Consider the following 22,675-nt stretch of genomic DNA (forward strand, 5'->3'; position numbering starts at 1 on the left):
CAAGCAGGATTTGGGGGGCGGGGCGGGGCCAGGGTGTGGGGTGATCCCCATGAGACACGTTTCCTCTCTTGCTGAGACTGAGGTCTATCAAAATAAAAGTGGCACCGGATTCCTTGCCTTTAAACTGCGTGTGCTGCGAGACCCTCACCTGCCTCCAGGCCCCCTCCCCCTGGGGACAGGAGTAGGGGGCGGGGTTAGGGAGCATGCAGGATGGGGGGCTCAACAGAGGCCCGTGCCTCAGTTTCCCTGACTGTAAAATGACAAGAACAGAGCGCCCATTCCCACCCACGGGGGGCTAAACGGGGAGATGTGGGCACCAGGAGGGCTGGGCGTGGCCGTGGCCGGCACAGAGCCCTCTCCTGGCCCTGCGCTCCCAGGAGCAAGCTGGCAGGAGCCCAGGCCAGGCGGTCAGCTCAGCTTTGCAGCCTCTCCCAGCTGGGGGCCCTGGTGCTGCCTCCCCTGAGAGCCCTGGGAGCCCTGCCTCAGTTTCCCTGCATTGCGCTCCTGCTGGTTTGGCAGCCCAGACCCTGCCGTGGGCGGGGGGAGGTGCCGGTGAAGGGACAAGGATACAGCCGCACGGCATCAGCGGGGCCTCGTAGTAGTCCATGCTCGGCCGCTCCAGGCTCTGCGTGTCGGGCCTGAGAAGACAAAACACAGCTCCGTGAAGATCTGGACAGCCCAGGGCAGGCCGAGCAGAGGGGCCACATGCCCGTCCGGGGCCCAGGGAGGCGCGGTGACTGTTCAGGGCCACGCGGCTGGTGGCTGGTGGGAGGGGCTGTGACCTGAGGCTGCGGGGGGTGGGGGGGACCGCTGCCCCTCCCTTAACCCCCACCTGCTGCCTGCCCCAGAGAGCCCACGCTGTATGGGACGGGATGGGCAGCGGGGGCCAGGCTACCTTACATCTCTCAGAGGAGGCAGCTGTGGGCGGGGCCCCAGGGAGCCTTCCAGGCAGGGGAGGGGCAGAGCAAAGGCCCTGTGGGGGTTAGGAGCTGGGCAGGGGGTGTCTGCCCCAGACAGGAGCCGGAGGGACTCGAGCGCCAGGGGCCTGGTGGGCAGAGGGAAGGGAGAGGAGGGGGGAGGGAGGGAGGGAGCTGAAGGGTTTGGCCTCAGTTTACAAATCTATAAAATGGGTGTAACAACCCCTACTTCAACACGTGGTTGGGAGCAGCAGGCACAGAGCTGGGCCTGGGGCGGGAGAGGCCCCTTCTCTTCCCTCTTGCCTCCCTCCACATCACCCCCTCCTCCTCCTCCCCTGGGATTTTCTGCCTGGTCTGTGGGTGGTACCCTTCGGCCTCCCCTGGCTCCCCCTCCGTCTCGAGGCGACTGCTCCCCACAACCAGCTACAGTGGAGGGAAAAGCCACTGTGTTTCACGCGCGTGGCCTGTGGCATTTGGACATGGTTGGGGGGTGTGGTTTACAGGGGTACACTCAGCGTTTACGAATGGTTCTGCATGCCTACCCCCGCCCCCCAGAGGCCCCAGCCATGCGCTCACCTCCTGGCGGGCTGGGGCAGCCGTGGCCCGGCCTGCAGGTAGTCCACAAACAGCACTTCCTGGGCAAAGTCGAAGTGGCAGTGGCCTGGGCCCTTGCGGATGAGGAAGCCGTCCGGAGGGGAGATGCGCGAGCCATCCAAGGACACGTGGACGACCTTGGCCTGGCCGACAAGAAAGCAAGCCCTGCTCAAGGACAGGAAGTGGCGTGGGGGCGAGAGCTGGGGGGTGCGGGTAGCCTGTCTCCCAGACCAAGGTCCGACCCTCAGCATCACCCCTACTCCACGTCCGAGGCTGCTCTGGGCAGAGAGCGGAGGGCCCTGCCGTCTGCGGGCTCCGGCATCCATTCCCAGCCCCCAAGTTTCAGGCCTCACCAGCCTCGCCAGCGGCAGCAGCCTGCCGGGGAATGGCGTGGCGGCCAAGGGCGTGGGTGCAGGTGCTCTGACACCTGCCACTAGTGGTAGCTGGGCAAGTTACGGAGCTTCCCCAGGCCTCTCCTTCCTCATCTGTTAAATGGGCACACGACGGGTTGTCTGGGCAAAGTGCCCTGAACAGTGGCCGGCAGGAAATCTCTCCCCGTGCTGGCCTGTGGTGCTGCTACTCCAGACTGGCCCACAGGTCCACACCTCTCCCTGCACTACCCCTGGGCCAGCAGGAGCCGCCTGTCTCTCCTTTCCCGGCGCTCAGTGCCTCCTTCTGGGCAGGTGCTGGCCAGCGGCGTCCTCAGTGGTCACTGGGTCTCTCGGTGGCACAGACGCCAGCCAGACCATCCCCCTATCTGTCTAAGGGCTTGCTGTTTCCACAGGGATTTGGGCCAGCCCTCCTCCGGCCCCACCCCCGATTCTAGGTGTCCAGGATCTGCTGGGGTGTGTGCTAAGTGCCGGGGGGGGGGGGGGGGTAGGGAGGGGCCGGCCAGTCTCAATGCCTGCACAGAACAGTGAACCTGGCTCCCGGCTCGGGTGTCCCCAGGCTCTGGTCCCGCACTCTGTGTCTCCCTTCTGCCCTCTTCCGGGGCGGGGATGAGGGGATTCGCAGCCTGGGCCAGGCCAGCTCCATCGGCGCTGACTCCCAGGCTTCTGCTGGCTCTCTGCCCTGCTGGACACGGCGCTGGCAGGTGAGCCTGCCGCTGCCAGGGCTGGAGCCCGCTGGCTGGAGTCGCGGAAGGTGAATCCAGCAACACAGAGGCCCAGGAAGCTCCTGTCTTCCCTCCAAGGCCGCACCTCCTCCTCCAGGCAGCACCCCTGACTTCCCCAGGCAGAGCTGGGCCCCTGAGCTCTGTTCACGCCCCGGCAGAAGGTTCCCGTTATCGCCTCCCCCTTAGAGCTGGGGAGATTCGGTCAGAGAGGCAAAGCCATTTGCCCAGGGCCCCCCGAAGGGCTCTGAAGCCCCATCCCAGGAGTCCAAGGCCCTGGCTTCTGAACACCCGCCAGGGGCTGTGGGAACAGGAGTCGCCCCATCTTTCCCGCTGCACCAGGCGATCTGTCCTCGCAGGCCACGTGTGCCTCCCTTGTCTCCCTCAGCCCCGTGTGGCCGCCGGCCCCGGCACCAAGGCTGCTGGGCCAGATGTGGGAGGCAGGCGCTCCGGGTTCAGCCTTGCAGGTGGGGAGAGGCGGGACCCCTGCGGCACAGGGACACACAGCTGGCTCTGCCCCTGCCACGCCGGGAGGGCCAGGGGCTCTGGGTCCACTGAGACTGTACCCTTGCTTTGTCAGCTGTGGTGTGGCAAAGGCGACGCCAGCCCAGGGGAATCAGGTCACTGGCAGCGGGCAGAGCTGAGGCTCCAATGCCTGTGCCCAGGCCTCGCTGTGTCGCTATGTCGCTGTGTGGCTGGGCTTGTGGTGGCCTCAGCAGGGGAGGGACAAACGCTGACTCCTTCTTAGAAGCCCCCAGCCAGGGAAGAGCACGGGGGGAGGGTAGGGGGGCGGGGGAGTCACAGGCGCAGGCCCAAAGTCCGGCCGGCCTGGGTGGGCCTCGGGACCTTTCTGCCCTGCCGGATGGGGGTGTTGCACCTGCTTCCCAGAGGAAGGCATGGTGCAGCCAACAAAACGGCTCTCAGCATGGGCCTGGCGCCACACTGCTTCCTGGAAGGGGGGTGGGGAGCTGCGGCAGACCCCCCTCCCGCCTCCCTTTGTCCCCAAGACCAGAAGCCACGGGGCTCTGATGCTGCCCGCCCGCCTGAGGCCGCCCCTGGCTCTTGGGTCTGCGCCTGCTGTTTGCGGGAGGAACCAGAAGCTGGCTCTCTACCCCCTTGCTTGCTGGGTGTCAGCCCCGGCTCCATCTGGAAAGTTCGGGTGGATTTATGCTCCTCTCCGCTGCCACACCGGCCATTCATCAAGGAGCCGCTGCCCTGACAGTGGCCACCGTCGCTGGCTTACCCCACGGTACGTGTCCTCTGGAGATTTATTGTAGTTCCAGAAGCGCAGGCCGGCGATGCTTTGGGCTCTGTCGAAGCGGATTGTGACCAGGTGGTCCCGCCCTGGTGAGAAGGGGGTCAGCCACATGTGCTCATCCTCTGTGGTGATGTTGGTGCCATCGATCAATCTGCAGGAGGTGGGGCCAGAGTAGGGGGCGGGGTAGGGATCACCAAGGGGCCAGTGTCCACTCAGCCCTGCCCTTTCACCCCGTCGAAGCCCCCTGCCCAGTGCTAGCCAGGCTGGATCAGGCTCAGGAAGGGGCGGCGTAGAGACCAATGAGGCCAAGAGTGAGGGGCGTCTCTCATCTGAGATCAGAGGGCGTCTGCAGGGAGGAGAGGGGCAGCCCAGGCGGTCCCGGAGCTGAGAGGGGGCAGGGGCCGTTTTCTGAAGCCTTTAGCCCCCTGATTCCGTTGCTGGGATTTTCTTTGCCCATTTGGAAAATCTACTCCACACCTTGGAAAGGCTCTCTGCCTAAAGATGTTCACAACAGTGTTATTTATCCTGGCAAGAAAATCAAAATTAAAAAAAAAAAAAGACAATAAAAGATCTGGAGCTGGGGCGGGGAGTGAGACAGGCGTGCACAGTGGTCTGCGACGTGTTGGCCGTGAGGACACTGCAGGAGCAGGGAAAGGGCAGGCCTGGACGCAGGGACGCCGACCGTGAGCCTGGGAGACGAGGACCAGGCCTAGGGGAGACGAGGCGGAAGCACAGGCATTTGCGGGTTAGGGGGATGAAGGGGACTCTTCTCTGTATGTCCCAGACTGTAAAACCGAAGGCAGTGTGTCTCTTCTTCCTCACGCTACAGGACAGAGAGGGGCAAGCACTGGATGGACTTGACAACTCCTGACTGGGGACAAGGACAGGAAGGGGCAGGTGACTCTAGCTGGTCTGGCCTCACTGTGCTCCGTAGCCACGGGCCTGGGCATCCCATGGAAACCCCAGGCCTTAGGCAGGAGCCCCCAGCACCCAAGCTCTTCCCAGCCACTGTTCTGAACTTGTCTCCTTGGCCCCAGACAAGTCTGTCCTCGCCAGTGGGTGGTCCCCCCTGCGTGGGACATCCTGCCTTCACCTTCCTGAATCTGCCCATTGTTCCAAGGACCCTCCTGCCTCAGGCTACCTTGGACTTCCCAGCTTGGCTCAGCCCAGACCCCAGGCCCTGGTCCCTGGGACTTGGGTCTGGCCATCAACCCCGCCCCCCAACTCCACATCCCTGGAATCCTGGGCAATGCAGGCTGCTGTCACGTTTGTTGGATTTTAAAATAAACTTTTGTTTCTCTTTACATTTCTAAGTTTGGGGTTTGGCATAAATCTTAACAGTCGAAGCGTTCATCCAATGAGGTCGTGTTTCTCTCTTGCTCTAAAAGGCTGTTACTAGATTGATGGATGGTGCGTCTTACAGCTGCTGGCACCTTGGAACGGAGGCAGTTCAGCCGCTCACCGCTGGGCGTGTGTGGAGCTGAGCTGAGCGCTGTCACTGGAGAACCTTTATTTCCTGTCAGTCCTAGAAGTGGGGTCACCTCTGCGGCAAAGCAGGTGCATGGCCGTGCAGACAATGACCCCCAGCACGGACAGCTGGCAGGGCGGAGACACCCTCGGGAATCCACACGGATTCCCAGTGTTGCCTAGAAACAGTGGCCATCCCAGTAGCAGTGAGCATCCCCACTGGCTGGATTATGGCCTCTAACTACCATTTCCCACACACAGGGACCAGGGCCTCTCAGGGAAACGGCTGGATTGCTGGTCCTGGACAAGAAACAGACACGAGGAGCCTGGAGCCTCCCGAACCCTTGGGAGTCGAGGAAGCTGGCAGAGATGAGGCCTCTCAGGGGACTTGGAGGTGGGGAGAGGCTGGCACTGCGGCCGGCACAGCAGGTTTAGCAGCTGCTTGTGAGGTTGGCATCCCGTTAGCAATGCCGGTTCCAAGGCCCAGCTGTTCCACTTCTGATCCAGCTCCCTGCTAATGCGCCTGGGAAGGAAATGGAAGATGGCTCCAGTGTGTGGGCCCCTGCCACCCACATGGGAGACCGGGAGGGAATTTCTGGCTGGTGGCATTGGCCTGGCCTAGTGTCAGTGTTGCAACCATTTGGGGAGTGAACCAGTGATGGAAGAAGATCTCTCTCTCCCTCTCTCTCTGCTGCTCTGCCTTTCAAATAAATTAATTGATTAAAAAATAAATAAAAGGAGCCCCCGTGCCCAACAGGGGAGAATCTGGGCATCAGTAAGGATAAAAATGGCGATGAATTAAAATTCTTCATCTAGGCTGGCGCCGTGGCTCAATAGGCTAATCCTCCGCCTGCGGCGCTGGCACCCCGGGTTCTAGTCCCGGTTGGGGAGCCGGATTCTATCCCGGTTGTCCCTCTTCCAGGCCAGCTCTCTGCTATGGCCAGGGAGTGCAGTGGAGGATGGCCCAAGACCTTGGGCCCTGCACCTGCAAGGGAGACCAGGAGAAGCACTTGGCTCCTGGCTTCGGATCAGCGTGGTGCACCGGCTGCAGTGGCCATTGAGGGATGAAACAACGGCAAAGGAAGACCTTTCTCTCTGTCTCTCTCTCTCACTGTTCACTCTGCCTGTCCAAAAAAAAAAATTTCTTCGTCTATACTCATGCTTCTAATGAGTTTCTAATGAGCTCCAGAAGAAACAGACAAATGTTTCCCAGGGTGCCAGAGATACACCTTGTTATTCCAAAAACTGGACAAAAAATAAAATAAAACAAGGGCATGCAGACTGAAGCGCTGAGGCGGCCTTCCCTGTGGGAATCGGACAAGTCCACACACGGTGAAGGGAAGGGCTCTCTTTCCTGCCGTAACATGAGCAGATGAGCAGGAGAAGGGCCGGCCGGCAGGCCTGGAAGGTTCCCTGAGAGGGAGGCAGCTGCAGGCAGCAGGTGTGACCGGCAGCCACTGTCACCGTGACCCTGGCAGCCACGCCGTGCACAGAAGCTGCCGCCCCTTACCCACAGTTTTACTCTCCACAGTTTCAGATCCCCGGGTCCAAAAAGTACTACATGGAAAATTCCAGAAAGAAATAACTTCTAAAGTTTTCAATAGCTCTTATTAGGACATGTTATCACAATTTTTATTATGATTTATAGTTGTTAATCTCTTAGTAGGCCTAATTTATTTATTTATTTTTTAAAGATTTATTTTATTTATTTGAAAGAAAGTTACAGAGAGAGGGAGAGCCAGAGAGAGGTTTTCCATTCCACTGGTTCACTCCCCAGATGGCTGCGATGGCCAGAGCTGAGCTGATCCGAAGCCAGGAGCCAGGAGCTTCTTCTGGGTCTCCCACATGGGTGCAGGGGCCCAAGGACTTGGGCCATCTTGTACTGCTTTCCCAGGCCATAGCAGAGAGCTAGATCGGAAGTGGAGCAGCTGGGTCTCGAACAGGCAGCCATATGGGATGCCAGCACTTCAGGCCAGGGCATTAACCCGCTGCGCCACAGTGCCAGCCCCCTGGGCCTAATTTATAAAGTGAACTTTATCAGGGGTACGCCTGGCATGTACAGGGCTCAGGACCGTTGCAGTATCGGGCACCTGCCAGGGCTCTTGGGATGGATGCCCCATGGATAAGGAGGACAACTGTCCATGTCCCAGCGGCCACGCACTGCAACTTCTAGGCCATCATCTTGTCCCCAGAGCGATGCCTCGGTCTGACGAGGTCTGTACACCAGAGACATGGGGAGCGAGGGACAGGCTAAACAGCACCATCGAGACACAGCCAGTAAAACCCAGACTGCACAGGGCAAAAAAACCCTGCTTCCTTCCACGGAGATTTACAAGGGAAAAAAATTGGACCTTTGGGAGCGGTGATGGGAGGCTACAGACATCTCAAACCGTCTTGATGCTGGACCTCACGGGGCATCCCAGGCAAGCAAAATGGGCTAAAAAGGCCGGGGCAGGGAGAATACGACCCCACTGGGGATCTGGGAACACAAGGGATCCCCGTGAGGTTTTCAGAGCCGGTCCTGAGATGACATTCATCCCAGTCACGCTGACGGAGATGACGTTTTGAGTCCTGTGGTTTAGAGACCAGGATATTGAGGGGGAAATGCAGGCAGGCTGGGGATTTGCTGTGAGCCCTTCTGGGCAGAGGGCTGGATGAGCAGGCTGGGCCGGGAGCTAGGGACACAGGCTCCGTGTCTACATCCCCAGGAGGGTGGCCTGCCAGGATGCGAGGTGGCAGTGGCCCAAGGGCGGTCGGTGCCAGCAGGGGGTGAGGGCCAGCTTCTGGGGGGGCAGGCGGGAGCCCGCCAGCGACCCAGCTCCAACACCAGGTATGACCGCCATCATCATCACCATCACTGCTCTTGCTAGAAAGGTTACGGAACTTACCTATGGGTGGCATGGGGCACAGGTGGGATTTGAACTCCTGTCCCTGATTCCCTGGATGCCTCCCCTCGTTCATAGCGCCAGGCAGGGCCCAGGCCCTGGAGCAGGGGGTGACAGAGTCCCCGGGGAGCAATGCCTCAGCTGCGGCTCGTCCAGTTCTGACTGCATCTACCTTTGGCTTAGGAGCTCTGACAAACGCAGCACAAAGAGGCCTCCCTGGCCCTGACCTCCAACCCCCGCCAGGGGGCCGGGGTTGCTCACGCGTGAATGCAGAGCCGGCACCTGTGTGTGAGGCGTGGCGCTCAGCATGGTGGGGAACATGCTGACCACAGCTCTGTCTGCGGGCACAAGACCCTGGTGGCCCTGTGGGGGCGGGGGATCACCTTCTTCCCCCCAGCCTCAGTTTCCCTCGGTCACAGGGTCTTGGCTGCGGGGCGGCCGAGAGCAGGTGGCCCATGGGATGTTTCTTGATGTTTGTGCCTGAGGTCAAAGAAACAGAACGGGGTCCCCCCGACCCCGCTGTCCTGCGAGCAACGCTACTCACTTGTCCAGGGTGCGGGAGTCGTCCGTGTACTCGGGGAGGTCGTTCAAGTCTCTGGGGGAGGCGGAGATCTGGGACAGGCTGATGGGCAGGGCCTGGCCGTCCCGGCTCACCACTTCCAGGCCGGTGAGGCCCAGGTAGTGCAGGTCCCCCCACGAGGCCGTAAAGTTCAGCAGCAGGCCTGCGACAGGAGGGAGGGGTGGCCCCCGTCAGCGCCCAGGCTCCGGGGGATGGAGACGGAGGACGAATGATCTTCGGCCTCTGCCACCCACCTGCTGGAACCCAGATCAGAACAGAAGTGTCCGGCGCCTGGGCGCCACCTCTTCCCCCTGGGACTCTCAGGAGCAGGCCACTGCCCCCCGTTACAGAGGGGCTCCGGGTGCCGTTCGTGGGACAGGGACAGGTCTGGATGCGGGCCAAGGAGTGGGCGTGGATGAGAGGGGGCAGGAGAAATGCCACTTTCCCTTGTGAAGACAAAAGGGACGCAGCCCGGCCTCTCCCCCGCCTGGCGCCTCTGTTTGCCTGGCAAGATGCACCGGGAACCTGCCTAAACCGGGGCCGCTCCGAGAGCCATTTCTCTCCTTTTACAGCGGACATCCACGTTCTGTATCCACGTGCCTCTGGGGTATCAATTAGTGTTTACACAAACGGAAATTCATTGTGGGATTTCTCCCCCGTCTCTGCACCCTCGGCAGTGCGTCTGGGGACCGTGCAGGTGACAGGGCCAGTGCTGTTTCCGGCTGGTGCTCACTCAGCCTGCCAGCCCGCCTCCTCCTGGTTGGGGGACCCTGATGAAGCGCCCCAGGCCCATCCACAGTGTTGGCAGGGCTGGCACCTCTCCCCGGGCTCCGGCGCTGGGCTGATGCTGGGCCCGGCCAGAGCTGTATTTCCCACCTCTCGCCTCCCTTCTTCCTCCCTTCTTCCTCACCTACACGATTCATGGGGATTGGCTGAAGGCCCTGGAACAGCTGTGGGATCTGTCAGGAAGCAGAAATGCTTGTTTCTTTTTTTTTTTTTGACAGGCAGAGTGGACAGTGAGAGAGAGGCAGAGAGAAAGGTCCTCCTTTTGCCGTTGGTTCACCCTCCAATGGCCGCCGCGGTAGCGCGCTGCGGCCGGCGCACCGCGCTGTTCCGATGGCAGGAGCCAGGTGCTTATCCTGGTCTCCCATGGGGTGCAGAGCCCAAACACTTGGGCCATCCTCCACTGCACTCCCTGGCCACAGCAGAGAGCTGGCCTGGAAGAGGGGCAACCGGGACAGGATCGGTGCCCCGACCGGGACTAGAACCCGGTGTGCCGGCGCCGCAAGGCGGAGGATTAGCCTGTTGAGCCACGGCGCCGGCCAGAAATGCTTGTTTCTACACCCAGGCCCTCCAGGGGCCAGCACTGCAGTGCAGCAGGGTTAAGCTGCCTCCCACATGAGTGCCGGTTCGAGTCCTGGCTGTGCCACTTCTGCTCCAGGTTCCTTGCTAATGCGACTGAGGAAAGCAGCAGAAGACGGCCCCCGCCACTCGGAGACCCGGATGGAGCTCCAGGCTTCTGGCTTCAGCCTGACCCAACCCCAGCTGTTGCAGCCATTTGGGGAAGTGAACCAGCTAATGAAGATCCCTCTCTCTCTGTCTCTGATGCATCACTCTGCCTTTTAAATAAATAAAAAATCAATAAGCAAATAAACCAGACCTCCAAGAGTCCCCAGATGGACAGGACTGAAGAGCAGGGAGGAGACGGGGAGGAAAGCAGAGCAGAGGGGTGGCACGAGGCACCACGGTCTGAGAACACCTTTATCTGGAGCCAGCAACGTGAGAAACCAGCGGCCCTGAGATCTTAGCTGCACAAAACGGAACCAAACCAAATTCTGTTTTTTGGTTAACTCAGCTTGAATATGGATTCCATTGTGAAAGAAAGAGAGAAAGAGAGAGAGAGAAAGAGAAAGAAAGAGAGAGAAAAAGAAAGAAAGAGAGAGAGAGAGAAAGGGAGGGAGGGAGGGAGGGAAGAGAAGAGGAAAGAAAAGAAATCCGATGAACATAGGAACATGGGGACACCATGTTCTCAAACGTGCTTCCTCCCGTTCCGGCTTCAGTACCAGCTGTGTGATGGGCCTCGGCTGCTCTATCTAATCTGGGAAATGGGCATCATAGGAGCTGGGAGCACTCTCTGGGAGAAGGCAGGGAAGCCCCGGCCTGGCGCCTGCCTGGGAGATGATGGTGCCTCAGCTAGGCTCTCACCCAACATTAGCTGGGCCTTTTAAGTTGCTCTGTCCCTTCATGGCCCTGGGATGCTGTGAGGATTCGAAATCAGATGGCTTCCTCTGTGGTTTTTTTTTTTTTTTTGGACAGGCAGAGTGGACAGTGAGAGAGAGAGACAGAGAGAAAGGTCTTCCTTTACCGTTGGTTCACCCTTCAATGGCCGCTGCGGCCGGCGAGCTGCAGCCGGCACACCGCGCTGATCCGAAGCCAGGAGCCAGGTGCTTCTCCTGGTCTCCCATGGGGTACAGGGCCCGAGCACTTGGGCCATCCTCCACGGCACTCCCTGGCCACAGCAGAGAGCTGACCTGGAAGAGGGGCAACCGGGACAGGATCCGGCACCCCGACCAGGACTAGAACCCAGTGTGCCGGCGCCGCAGGCGGAGGATTAGCCTAGTGAGCCGCGGTGCCGGCGTCCTCTTTTCTAAGAGATGATTTGTCCTTGTGGAGAGGGGGAAGGAGGGGTGACTTTTCAGTGGGGACGATGAGGAAGAGCAGGGGTGTGGGGGACACTGGGGGCACTGATCTGACCAAGGGCTCATCCCTCCAGTGGCTGGGAAGGCGGACCCCTGACAGCTCACCCCTGGGTTCCTCGCTGGCTGCACTGCCTGAAGAGCCCCCACCCCCTCCCTGGGCAGCCCAACCCAGTGACGTGTGCACACAGGTGCAAAAGGGCCCTGCCTGTCACTCTACCCTGGGTAGCTCCCAGGCCATCCCCACTTCCCAACTCCCTGTGCAGCTGCCCAAGGCCCTGATGTGGCTGCTTCCCATTCCCCCAAAACACCACCTCACAGCCCAGCAGGGAACGGGCAGTGTCAGCGGCGGGCGGAGAGGGAAGGCCTCCCAGGCTGAGGTCCAGCGATGGCGAGGGGCCAGGGGAGCAAGTGCTCGGGCTAGAGCTCAGAGATGTTCCGGCTTCAGTCCAGAGGGAGAGGGTGGTGGGGAGGCGGCAGAGGGAGCATGACAATGTCACAGCTCTTGTTTTCAGGAAAAACTGGAGCGGGAACCAGACTGCCAGGATCGTGTCCCTGGCACCTGTTAACAGGGCGTGGAAATGGGCCCACAGTCAGCCGTGACCTTGGCCTGAGGGTTCCTTAGGACATGGAGGTGATGATGAGGCATGTGTGGATTAAGAGGGGGACTGTTGAGGCCGGCATTGTGACCAGCGTTGCGGTATAGCAGGCAAAGCCACCACTTGAGACACCAGTGTCCCAAAGGATCGCCGGTTCGAGTCCCGGCTGCTCCACTTCCAGTCCAGCTCCCTGCTAATGCGCCTGGGAAAGCAGCAGAGGATGGCCCAGGGTGCTTGGGCCCCTGCCACCCTTGTGAGAGACGTGGGTGGAGTTCCTGGTTCCTAGCTTTGGCTCGGCTGTTGTGGTCATTTGGGGGTTAGCCAGCAGATGGAAGCTCTCTCTCTGTCTCTCCCTCTCTGCCCCCTTGCCTTGCAAATAAATAAACAACGGCCGGTGATGTGGTGTAGCGGGTAAAGCCACTGCCTGCGACACTGGCATCCCACATGGGAGCCATTGTGCTTCGAGTTCCAGCTGCTCCACTTCCGATCCAGCTCTCTGCTATGGCCTGGGAGAGCAGTAGAAGATGGCCCAAGTGCTTAGGTCCCTGCACCTGCGTGGGAGACCTGGAAGAAGCTCCTGGCTCCTGGCTTCGGATCGGCGCAGCTCCGGCCGTTGCAGCCATCTGGGGAGTGAACCAGTGGACAGAGACCCCTCTCTCTGTCTCTCCCTCTCACTCTCTGTGGCTCTACCTCTTAAATAAATAAATAAAATCTTAACAACAATAACAACAAAAAGTAGCACCGACAGGTAACAATTTGGAGCTTTCCTATGAAACTTGGGACTCCCGACTTGTGAGAGGTCTGGGGGCCTGGCAGCCTGAGTGTACACAGAGGATACAGGGTCTCACTGCTCAGTGAGGGGTCTGAAGACACAGCTTGAACCCCTTCTCGTCCTGCACCCCTGGGATCCGAATGCAGCCTAACACATGATGCATCTGCATGTAAAATGCAAAAACACTGCCATCTGGGAGGGCAAACTGGAAGAGGCCGCTTTGTCTGAGGGTGTGTGGCCCTGCTAGGCCTTGTAGCGGAGCGCCGGCTGGCTTCTGTGCCTGCTCAACCCGCCCAACTGTCCAAGGCACGCAGCTCCCAACCCCCACCCCTGGCCCCTGCAGGCACTCCTTCCACCTGAGACCACCCCAGGAGAGGTACTCACAGGTCCCGTGGTAGATGCCCGGCTCTGGCATGGTGACTTCAGGGACAGGGGGGCTGGGGGGCAGCTCTGGTCCTGGGCCCTGCACACCAGTCGGGGAGAGAGGCAGAGGGAAAGGCCAGTGATTTAGTGACACCCACATGGCCACCTGCTGTTCTCCCAGAGCGCAGCCCACCCTGTGCCCAGGTCAGCTCAGGTCTTTTCTTGCATTTCTGGCCTGCGCGCAGGCTCTGTGACCAGTGACCTGGGCTGGCCTGGAAACACTTGTACATCTGAGTCCTTGTTAGCAGCGGTTCTTATGGGGCAGGGGAAGGGCCTGACGCTGCTGGCAAGGTGCTAGGTTTTCTCAAACAAGAAAGAACCCTAGTGAGTAGACGGAGGTGCGGGCGGGGCGGGGGTGAGCAAGGGAGGGAGGGGGAACCCAAGCCCCAGAGAGTGGTTCAGATTGCTCCCACCCCCTCCCCTTCTCCTCACACCTGTCACAACGTCCCCAGACACACGGGTCTCTCCTACTTCACCTTACAAATTCTTATTTACAGGGAGCTGGTCTTGCCACGCAGCTGGCTGAGCCACGGCCTGTGACGTCGGCATCCTAGATGAGCACCAGTCTGAGTCCCTGCTGCTTTGTTCCACATCCAGCTCTCTGCTAACGAGCCTGGGAAAGCAGCGGCAGCTTTGGGAGACCCGGATGGAGTTTCCAGGCTCCTGGCTTTAGCCTGGCCCAGCCCTGGCTGTTGCAGCCATCTGGGGAGTGAGCCAGCGGATGCAAGATCTCTTTATCTGTCTTTCCCTCTCTGTAACTCTGCCTTTCAAATAGATAAATACATCTTTACAAATTTTTATCAGTTTTTTAAAAAGATGTATTTATTTATTTGGAAGGCAGAGTTACAGAGAGGCAGAGGCGGGGAGGGGGAGAGAGAGAAAGAGAGAGAGTCTTCCATCTGCTGGTTCACTCCCCACATGGCTGCAATGGCTGGAGCTGGGCAGATCTGAAGCCAGGAGCCAGGAGCCAGGTGCAGGGGCCCAAGGACTTGGGCCATCTTCTACTGCTTTCCCAGGCCATAGCAGAGAGCTGGATCAAAAGTGGAGCATCCGGGACTCGAACTGGTGCCCATATGGGATGCGGGCACCGCAGGTGGCGGCTTTACCTGCTACGCCACAGCGCCGGCCGCCGTGTATCAGTTTTAAAAGCATACAGATTATAATCCAGCGTTCAAGTTCAAACCTCGGGACGCTTTCACATGCTCCCTGGGGGAAGTCACGTGTGACCTGTCGGAGCCTTGGTGGTTTCCTCCGTGGGCACAGTCATCGTCCCTTCTAATAGGAACAGCCTCATGGGCACCGAACGCGGCAGCACCGTGCCCTGGGCTTGGCTCGCCAGCGCACTCCGGAAACTTTCCCTGTGATTAGCTTTATTTGAATGCTAAATCTGCCTATTAAAAGCATTTCTGGTCTTTCCATCAAAAACAACAGTGAGTGATCAAAAAGCAACCCAGGGGGGGAAAAAAAACTCCCCTGAGACTGCCAACCTCTAAATTACACAGATGACACAGAGATGATTTCTTTCGGCTTTGATTAAAATTTGAATACTTTCTTCACTTCGGTTTGAAAAAACGAGGCAAGTGAAATATGATACACAGGGCAGAAAATGAAGCAGAAAAATGGGTGATGTCAAAGCAGGAGCAGCAGCAACCTCAAGGACATCCATCTTAATTCTCCCCGCCGCCCTCCGGGTTGGGAGAAGGAAATCCATGTGGGGTGCCCGCCCCGTGGCCCCCAGCCCCAGGCCTACCCAGCCATCCGCCCACAAGCCAGCCTGGGTGAAGGGCCGCTCGTCCCCCTCGCCGTCGGCCGTGCTGGGCCTCTGCAGGGCCTCGTCCGGCTGCAGGGGGCACAGGCTCTCCACGTCCAGGTCGAATGTCACATCCGAGCAGAATATGGCCTCAAGGATGTCGTCGTCGGTGGTGAATAAGATCGTGTCTCCGAAGTGCTCCGGGGCTGCGCCAAGGACCAGGAAGGCCAAGGGTCAACCCCACCCCCAGACATTGAGGGCCCAGAGATTGGGAAACTAACCAGCCCCACCCCCGCTGCCCCCCCTTCCTCTCCCTTCTCCCCAGCCCCCCGGGTGGGGGGGCCTTCTCTTGCACTCAGGGCTGTGTGGCTATTTCTAACATCATTCTTGGGCCATGCAAAATTACCAGCTGAAAAATGAGCCCGCAGGGGACGTACTAAATTCTGCCTGCGGTTGACTTGGGGCAGGGCCAGACCGAAGGGTTTGGGGGGGCTTTAATATGGCCCGCGAGCCAGACATGCCCCAACCCTGACCTAAACCCAACAGCCTTTATGCTCTGTGATCCTCATCCTCCTCGAACATTTGCAAATGGGATTCAGGCCCCCTGAGCACCAGGTTAAAAGGGTGAGTTTGGGCACACGAGGCTCCTATCAATGATCTGCAAGCCAGGGGTGGGGAGACAGGGCGGGGGTCATCTGCTCACTTTCTAGAGCGCAATTGGGGTCAGCGGAGGCCAGCTTTTCCCCGCACCCATAACCCTTGCAGCCCTGACCACAGGTGTTCCTCTTGCCAAAGAACCCTGCTAAGACAGGGACTCGGAGGAGGCGTTTAAGCGCGGTGGGTCCCAGCCCACCCATAGATACCGTGGGAGGGGAGGAGACCTATCTATTGTCGGCCAGCCCCGTGAGCTTATCTTTCTTCCTGGGGCGGGGGGCAGGGGGCAGGGGGCTTCGAGCAGATTCTTGCAGGCACACCGTACCTCCCATGAGGGTTCCCGAGGCCTTGGCAATCTCGCCTTGGAAGACGCACTGTGCGTCCAGCAGCATGGTGACGTCCTTCACGCCGCGGAACGAGTGGATCCGGGACTTGTTGTAGTTCCAGATCCTGATGAGGGCGACCTGGCAGGGGTGCGTGAAGTCGATGCAGATGTAGTGGGGTTTGCCTGGTGTGAACGGGGCCAGCCAGACGTGCATGTCGTCCTGGGTCCTGTTTACCCCGTCGATGAGGTTGCCCACCACGCGGGGGTCTTTTCCGTAGGCTGGCAACACGTTGATGTCGGGCGGGTCTGCCCTGATGCTCGCGATCTGCACGGGCTGCCCCTGGGCGCTGAAGATCTCTATCCCGTTCAGGCCCACGTAGTGTCTGTCCCCCCAGGTGGACTGGATGTTGATGACCAGGTGCTGCCCGTAAGGCAGGACAGGGATCTGGAAGTCGCCGTCGCTGTCGTCGGCGCGGGCATCGCTCCCTGTGCCCCGCGTGTCCGGCCCTGGCAACGCTCCGGCCTGGCCCGGCCCCTGCCGGCTGCCTTTCTGTTGCTGCTGCAGGAACTCATCCAGGATGTCGCCCTGGAACTCCGGGTGGGAGATGCGGCCCCGGTGGGAGTGGTCGAAGGCGCTGAGGGAGTCCCAGGACTCATGCAGCGTGAGCTCCTGCTCACTGCACCACCTGGAGCGCGGCGGGGTCCTGGTGGACCAGGTGTCTCCTGGAAGACAGGTCACGGGAGGGGTGAAGGCCTGGCCGCGGAACCCAGGGGAGCGGGGACCTCCAACTGCTTCATCTCCTAAGCTCCCTGCACGGACGAGGAAGCTTCGAGCAGCATCCTTGGACAATGTGCTCAGCTTCTAATGGCATTTTCCCAGGGACGTCTCATGATCAAGAACCCACACTATTATAAGCAAGCCAATCAGCCAGGCGGATGGCACGCGGAGCAGGTGGGTACGGCCCCTAGAGGGCGCTGCCCGGGGCACCCAATGCCCGGCCTGTCCTGGCAGCCCTGCTGCACCTGCTGTCCACGGTGTCACTCTGGAGAGAGTGAAGCAGTGGCTGACGGCCTTGACGTTCTGTTTTCTCTCCTTTCGTGTTGCCCTGGGCCCTGCTCTCCGTTTCCTGCCTGTCTCCTAAGGCGCTCGAGTCCATCAATTACTTCTCTCCAGGATCCTCCATCATTCCTTCCCCCGACACCCGCTGCCTCCCTGCCCACAGACACACATAAATCTTTCCTCCCAAAGCGAGAAGACAGGAACGGGAAGCAGACCCAGTCCCAGGGCTCAGGCCGGCCGCTGTCCTGTTTCCTCCCTCCGCCCCGCCCGGCTCTCTGCTTCCTCCCTGTGGTGCCAGGGTCCTGTCTACCCCAACTCCACTACCCTTCCTCCTGGCGCAAGCCCTGCACACCAGGTGCAGGCTGGCAGCCCCCTCCCAAGCTGGGCTCAAGGAAGGACTCTTTCAACTGGGCTGGCCGGAAGTCACGTGGGGTCGCCAGGGGGCTACTCTGCCACACTGTAGCAGGGCAGAGCCTGAGGACAGTGCTGGGAGAGTCCTGATGACATCATGTGAGCTCCCAGATCTGGCTGTGTCTGAAGTCAAACCCTGGGGGCCTTCCTGTCCACCACGTACACTGGCATCCCACGATTCCCACAAGCTCTCCACGGTCTTCTCTCAGTCCTCACTCCATGCTGGTACCCCAGGCAGGGCTCTGCCATGTGCTATTTCTTCCCTCTCCCCCCCCCCCACTGGCTTGGGAGGCTCCATCCCTTGCTGCTCCCCCACACCTACCCACGGTCTGTGACAACTGGGTCGCTGTCCCACACCCTAGGTCTGGGAGTGTCCCAAGGTCTGGGAGTGTCCCAAGCCCTCTGCTCTGTCTCTCGCCCTCCTCCAGCTCTTGGCTCCCACGTAGGTGCTGCTGAACTTCCTGTGTCAAGTCTTGGATCCTCTGCCATTTCCAGCGACCACTCGGAGGTCCAGATGCGTCCACTCCACCACTCCCAGCCCCACATACCTAACCGACACGCTCTCTCTGGCACTGAGAGTAGAGCCATCTCGGCCTTGCCACACCCGCGGGGCCTCAGTGAGGTGCCTGCTGACTCTTGCGACCTCACCCCACTGGCACCTGTCCCATGATCCCTCTGCTCCCGCCACGCTCCCTTCCATTCGGGGACACAGCCGGTCCCATCTTGCCTCTGCACCTTGGCCCCCGCCGTGCCCTCTGCCTCCAGGTGCCCACTTGGCTGGCTCTTCTAGTCACCCACGTCCTCGGGGAGGCCCTCTCTGCCACCTCACCCTGGCACACCGCCGGTGCACAGAAGCGCTTCACAAGTGTGTGTCGGTAAAGAGAGGGCTGGTTAGCAGCACTTCTCTGCACGCCATGGGTTCAGGCCTGCGGGCCAAGGGACTCCCCACCACCTGGCAGCCCTCCTGCACCTGTCTTCTCCCCTGCCCCAACCCTTCTCGTGTGCAGTGGAAAGATCCCAGCAGTTCCTCCATCCTCTCCTCCCAGGCACGCGCCCTAACAGCTGGCAGAAGGAACTCCCCATCTGGAGCGCCAGGACTTCCGCTGACGTGACCTGACTTCCCCAGACTGCGTGAGCAGCCTGGGCTGGTTCGCAGGCGCTGTAGGAGACAGCAGCAAAACTCACGAGGCAGCGACTCGGCCCGTGTTTCTCTGCCCGGGGCACCAGCGAAAAGGCAGGGCCCTGGCTTCCCTTCTGCAGCGGCTTCCTCACCTACTCTCCCTGCCTCGTGCTCTCCGGGTTTCCCCAGGACCTCACAGAGCCGAGACAGTGGCCTGGGGCCCCACGTGTCTCTGCTCCTGCACCACCGGCGTGGAGAAGCCGCTGGGGTCACTGCATGCCCTGTTGGTGCCAAGGCTTCCCTCCTACATCGGGACGGACAGTGGCAATCAGTCTGCAGCCGGCGCAGTCTGGGAGGGGCCGCCGATTATGAGGAGATGGGATCCAAGACTCCAAAACCCTCCCAGGCTGAGATGAATATGAACTACCAAGCTCTGAATTTGAACGTCTAAAAGTCGACCGCACCACTGCAAGGTGTGCCTCAATTGCTGCTAAAACAGGAGCAAAAGCACTTTGAGGGTATTGCCTTTGCTGATTGGACAAGGAGTGGACACCTGATCCCAAGTGGACCAATCAGCTTCTGCCCTGAGACTTTGGAGCTGGAGCCCAGGCATCGTCACACTAGGGCTCTGAGGTCATTTCCTGCTGTGGGGCTAGAGCAGAGATAGCCCATGTGGGGAGGAGGTTCCTCCCTCCAGTCCTGTGCGACAGGCAGCATCTTTCCTACCTTTGGGGTGAGTGCCCTTTGAGCATCCTTTGGGTGACAGGCCCCTCACTGCTTCCCAACTGGGCCGATGAGATTTCATTCACTCGTCATCAACTGGCCCTGGGGCGGAGGCCCCTCTTGAGATGCAGGTGTCATCCCCGCGGCTGTTCTGTTGGACCCAGGATCCCGGGGAGGGGCTCAGAGGGTCGATGGAGGACTCGCCCTGTGCCTTTCCTCTCGGGCAAGGGATCTGGCTCTGGGTAATGAGTTAACTCCAAATGTCTACACAACTTCCCTTTTTAAGCATGACCTGCTTAACGAGCATGGAATCTCAGGGGCTTGGTGTTTTTGTTTTTGTTTTTGTTTTTGTTTTTGTTTTTTTTGACAGGCAGAGTGGACAGTGAGAGAGAGAGACAGAGAGAAAGGTCTTCCTTTTTGCCGTTGGTTCACCCTCCAATGGCCTCTGCGGCCGGTGCATCTCTGTGATCCAAAGCCAGGAGCCAGGTGCTTCTCCTGGTCTCCCATGGGGTGCAGGGCCCAAACACTTGGGCCATCCTCCACTGCACTCCCTGGCCACAGCAGAGAGCTGGCCTGGAAGAGGGGCAACCGGGACAGGATCGGTGCCCCGACCGGGACTAGAACCCGGTGTGCTGGCGCCGCAAGGCGGAGGATTAGCCTGTTAAGCCACGGCGCTGGCCAGGGGCTTGGTTCTTAACATGCCATTGAGCCAAGCAGTGAAATCAGGGCAGAAACCAGGCGAGACCAAGTCTTCAGAACGTAGGCATCTTACGGCAACGCCTGTCACCCTGCAACTCCCACAGGCTCCCCAGGGGGCTTGGACTGGTCTGGCTCTCCCAGGACCCCTTAGGATGAAGGCATGAAGCATGGAGGCTAGGGCTGGCCTGCCTGGGTTCAGATCCCACTCTAGCCCTAACTGGCTGTGTGCACCGAGGGAAGCAACTTGAACTTCAGGCTTGCTCTGTAGAATGGGGCTGTCGTGTGAGGCGTAGCACTCGTGTGGGGAACACGCCTGCGCCACAGCCGGGCATCCAATCACTGCATTTCCTCCCGCCCATTGTCCTCCCCCAGACTGCAGAGGACCTGCCCTCCAAGTGCCTCCTGGTCTTTCTCTCCCAGTCTGCTCTCCTCCCCAACACCCAGTCTCGGGGCTAAATCTCAGCAGGGGTGGGCCCCGGAACTCAGTGAGGCTGGGGAGCCACAGGGGTCGGCTCTGCGGGAGGGCACGGAGTATCTGAGGGCCTTGCTCTGATGTCCTAAATGGCAGACCCTGGCAGGATCTACGCACCTGCCAGACACTCCCTGATACAGCAGATGCCGGTAGGATCATTAAAAACAAGCATTGTGGCTGGGCACAGTGGTACAGCGTGGTGAGCCACTGCTTACAATGTCCTCTTCCCCGATCAGAGCGAAAGTTCAAGTCCTGGCTGCTCCACTTCCCAGCCGGCTCCCTGCCAACGGGGCTGGGAAGCAGCAGAGAAGGGCCCAAGTACTCGTGTCCCCACCACCCATGCGGGAGACCCAGATGGAGTTCCTGGCTCCTGACTTTGGCCTGACCCAGGCCCTGGGCCATCACTGGCTGCCTCATTGGGGCAAAGCAGGAAGCTGGAACGGAGAGCGGAGCGGGACATGAACCCAAGCACTCTGAGAAAGGCCGCACGCAGGAACCACCGGCAGCACTGCGAGCCCTGGGCCCCACGCCGCAGGCTACACCCTTGATGCCAGCATCTCACCCATTCCTCCAAGGCCCGGGAAGCCGCAGGGGGTCATGCAGGTGCAGAAGCAGAGGCTCCAGACCCGCGTGGACACAGCCGATGCGTTTGCCTCAGCCACAAGGCCACACTCCTCCCCGGAGCGAAACCTCAGGGCAGCTGCTCCGACCCCCAGCCCTTGAAGTCCCCTCCCTCCAGAGCTGGGGATGCCCAGCACGCCCTCAGGGAGCTTTGTGCCTTTCCGTGTGGACACACGTTCGCTTAAAGATAACCTCTGTGAGTTGCCAGTGTTGAAAAAGCCAACATTTTCCATATCTCTGGCTTCTCTTAAACAAAGGCAGGGGGACCTGGCACACTCGCCTGCCGTTCCTGGAACCCATAGGAAGCCCGGGTGGCGCAGCGGCTGCCCCCTTCAGCTGGGCTTTCGCTCGCCAGTTTGCCCCAGTCCCCACCACTCCCTATAGTGCTTCCGACACCCAAGGAAATCCGCTGCTATTTCTCATGGGGCTTAGGTGAGTTTTCTAACAGCACAGCTGAGAGTAAAGTCAGGGCACTGGAGATCACTGAATCTATCGAGGGCAGAACAGCAGCCTCTAGATGGGGCATGTCTTATAAGAAAATGGGCACAAGGATGTATCTCGGTAATGACGGGGCCACCTAGGAGTTTAACATGCACACTGCCTCCTGCCCACTTCTTCCACTTGAACACTGCCTCTGGCCTCGTGACCCCACACCGGGATCCGGGTCCAGGGAGCCACGCAGCGTGGAGCCACCAGGGGGCACTGGCACGTGACGGTGCCGGGTCCAAGCTTACCTCTGCTGGTCGGCTGCTCGTCCCCGTGACCACTGCCCAGGGCCTCCTTCCTCACGCTCCTCCTCCCACTGGCAGGGCGCTCCCTGATGGGGGGCTGGGCGAAGATGTCGAGATCATCCCCGCAGCCTTTGGGGGGCCCCCGTGGGGGCCTCTCCCCAGCGAGGACGCTCCAGCTCGTCACCCGCTGGAGGCCTCTCTCCTCGGCCTCCGTCTCTCCAGGGCCCTCGCTGTGTGCCGGGAGCGGCTTGTCCGGGCTGAGCCACGGGGGTTTCGGCTTCCTGCCTCCCTGCCTCCTGCCCTGCCCGCTGGGAGAAGGCTGCAGCCAGGGCGGCGTTTTCCCCGGCGGCACAGGTGTCTTCCGGCCCGTGAGATTCTCCAGTTGCTGGATCCCCCAGGGCTCCGCATCCAGGGGAGGGCATTTCCCCGGCGGGGAGGGTGAGGAGGCCCTGGGGGCGTCGCTCGTGCCCGCGGGGGCTGCCAACGACTCTGAATCCTCCCCCGTGGTGGGCAAAACGTCTTTCCAGCCGTCAGCAGAATCTGTCCTTTGGCTAAATAAATGTCCCTGTGAAGAGGCGGTGGCGCCCACCATGGCTGCTTCGGCTGGCTGTGAGCAGGTGCCACTGAGGTCCCCGGCCCCTGCCGCGCTGGCCACCCTGGGAGCCACCGTGTCCTCTGCCCTCTCGCTCTTCAGCTCCACCAGGATGCTGCGAGGGTCGGCCGGGGCCTCGCCGTCACCTCTGTCCAATTCGCCGGCGAAGATGAGGCTCTCGTTGACATAAAGCCTCACGTCCTTGGCACCGATGTCCAGATCCTGGGGACACAAAA

At 60.3% G+C, this 22,675-nt stretch overlaps 1 protein-coding gene across 1 annotated transcript in view; it reads right to left on the minus strand.

The window, feature by feature from the left end:
* Nucleotides 1-22,675, minus strand: part of LOC133750825 (katanin-interacting protein-like) — a 195,425-nt gene that overhangs the window by 4,022 nt on the left and 168,728 nt on the right. Inside the window, exons 15-22 of the mRNA XM_062180514.1 lie at nucleotides 21,851-22,661; nucleotides 16,011-16,733; nucleotides 15,032-15,237; nucleotides 13,243-13,321; nucleotides 8,777-8,954; nucleotides 3,866-4,031; nucleotides 1,494-1,654; nucleotides 571-638 (exon numbers count right to left, since the gene is read on the minus strand). Coding sequence (XP_062036498.1) covers nucleotides 571-638; nucleotides 1,494-1,654; nucleotides 3,866-4,031; nucleotides 8,777-8,954; nucleotides 13,243-13,321; nucleotides 15,032-15,237; nucleotides 16,011-16,733; nucleotides 21,851-22,661 — 2,392 coding nt within the window. The remainder of the gene's footprint in view (nucleotides 1-570; nucleotides 639-1,493; nucleotides 1,655-3,865; nucleotides 4,032-8,776; nucleotides 8,955-13,242; nucleotides 13,322-15,031; nucleotides 15,238-16,010; nucleotides 16,734-21,850; nucleotides 22,662-22,675) is intronic.

Source organism: Lepus europaeus, chromosome 21 (assembly GCF_033115175.1).
Source record: "Lepus europaeus isolate LE1 chromosome 21, mLepTim1.pri, whole genome shotgun sequence".
In the NCBI taxonomy this organism is placed as follows: Eukaryota; Metazoa; Chordata; class Mammalia; order Lagomorpha; family Leporidae; genus Lepus; species Lepus europaeus.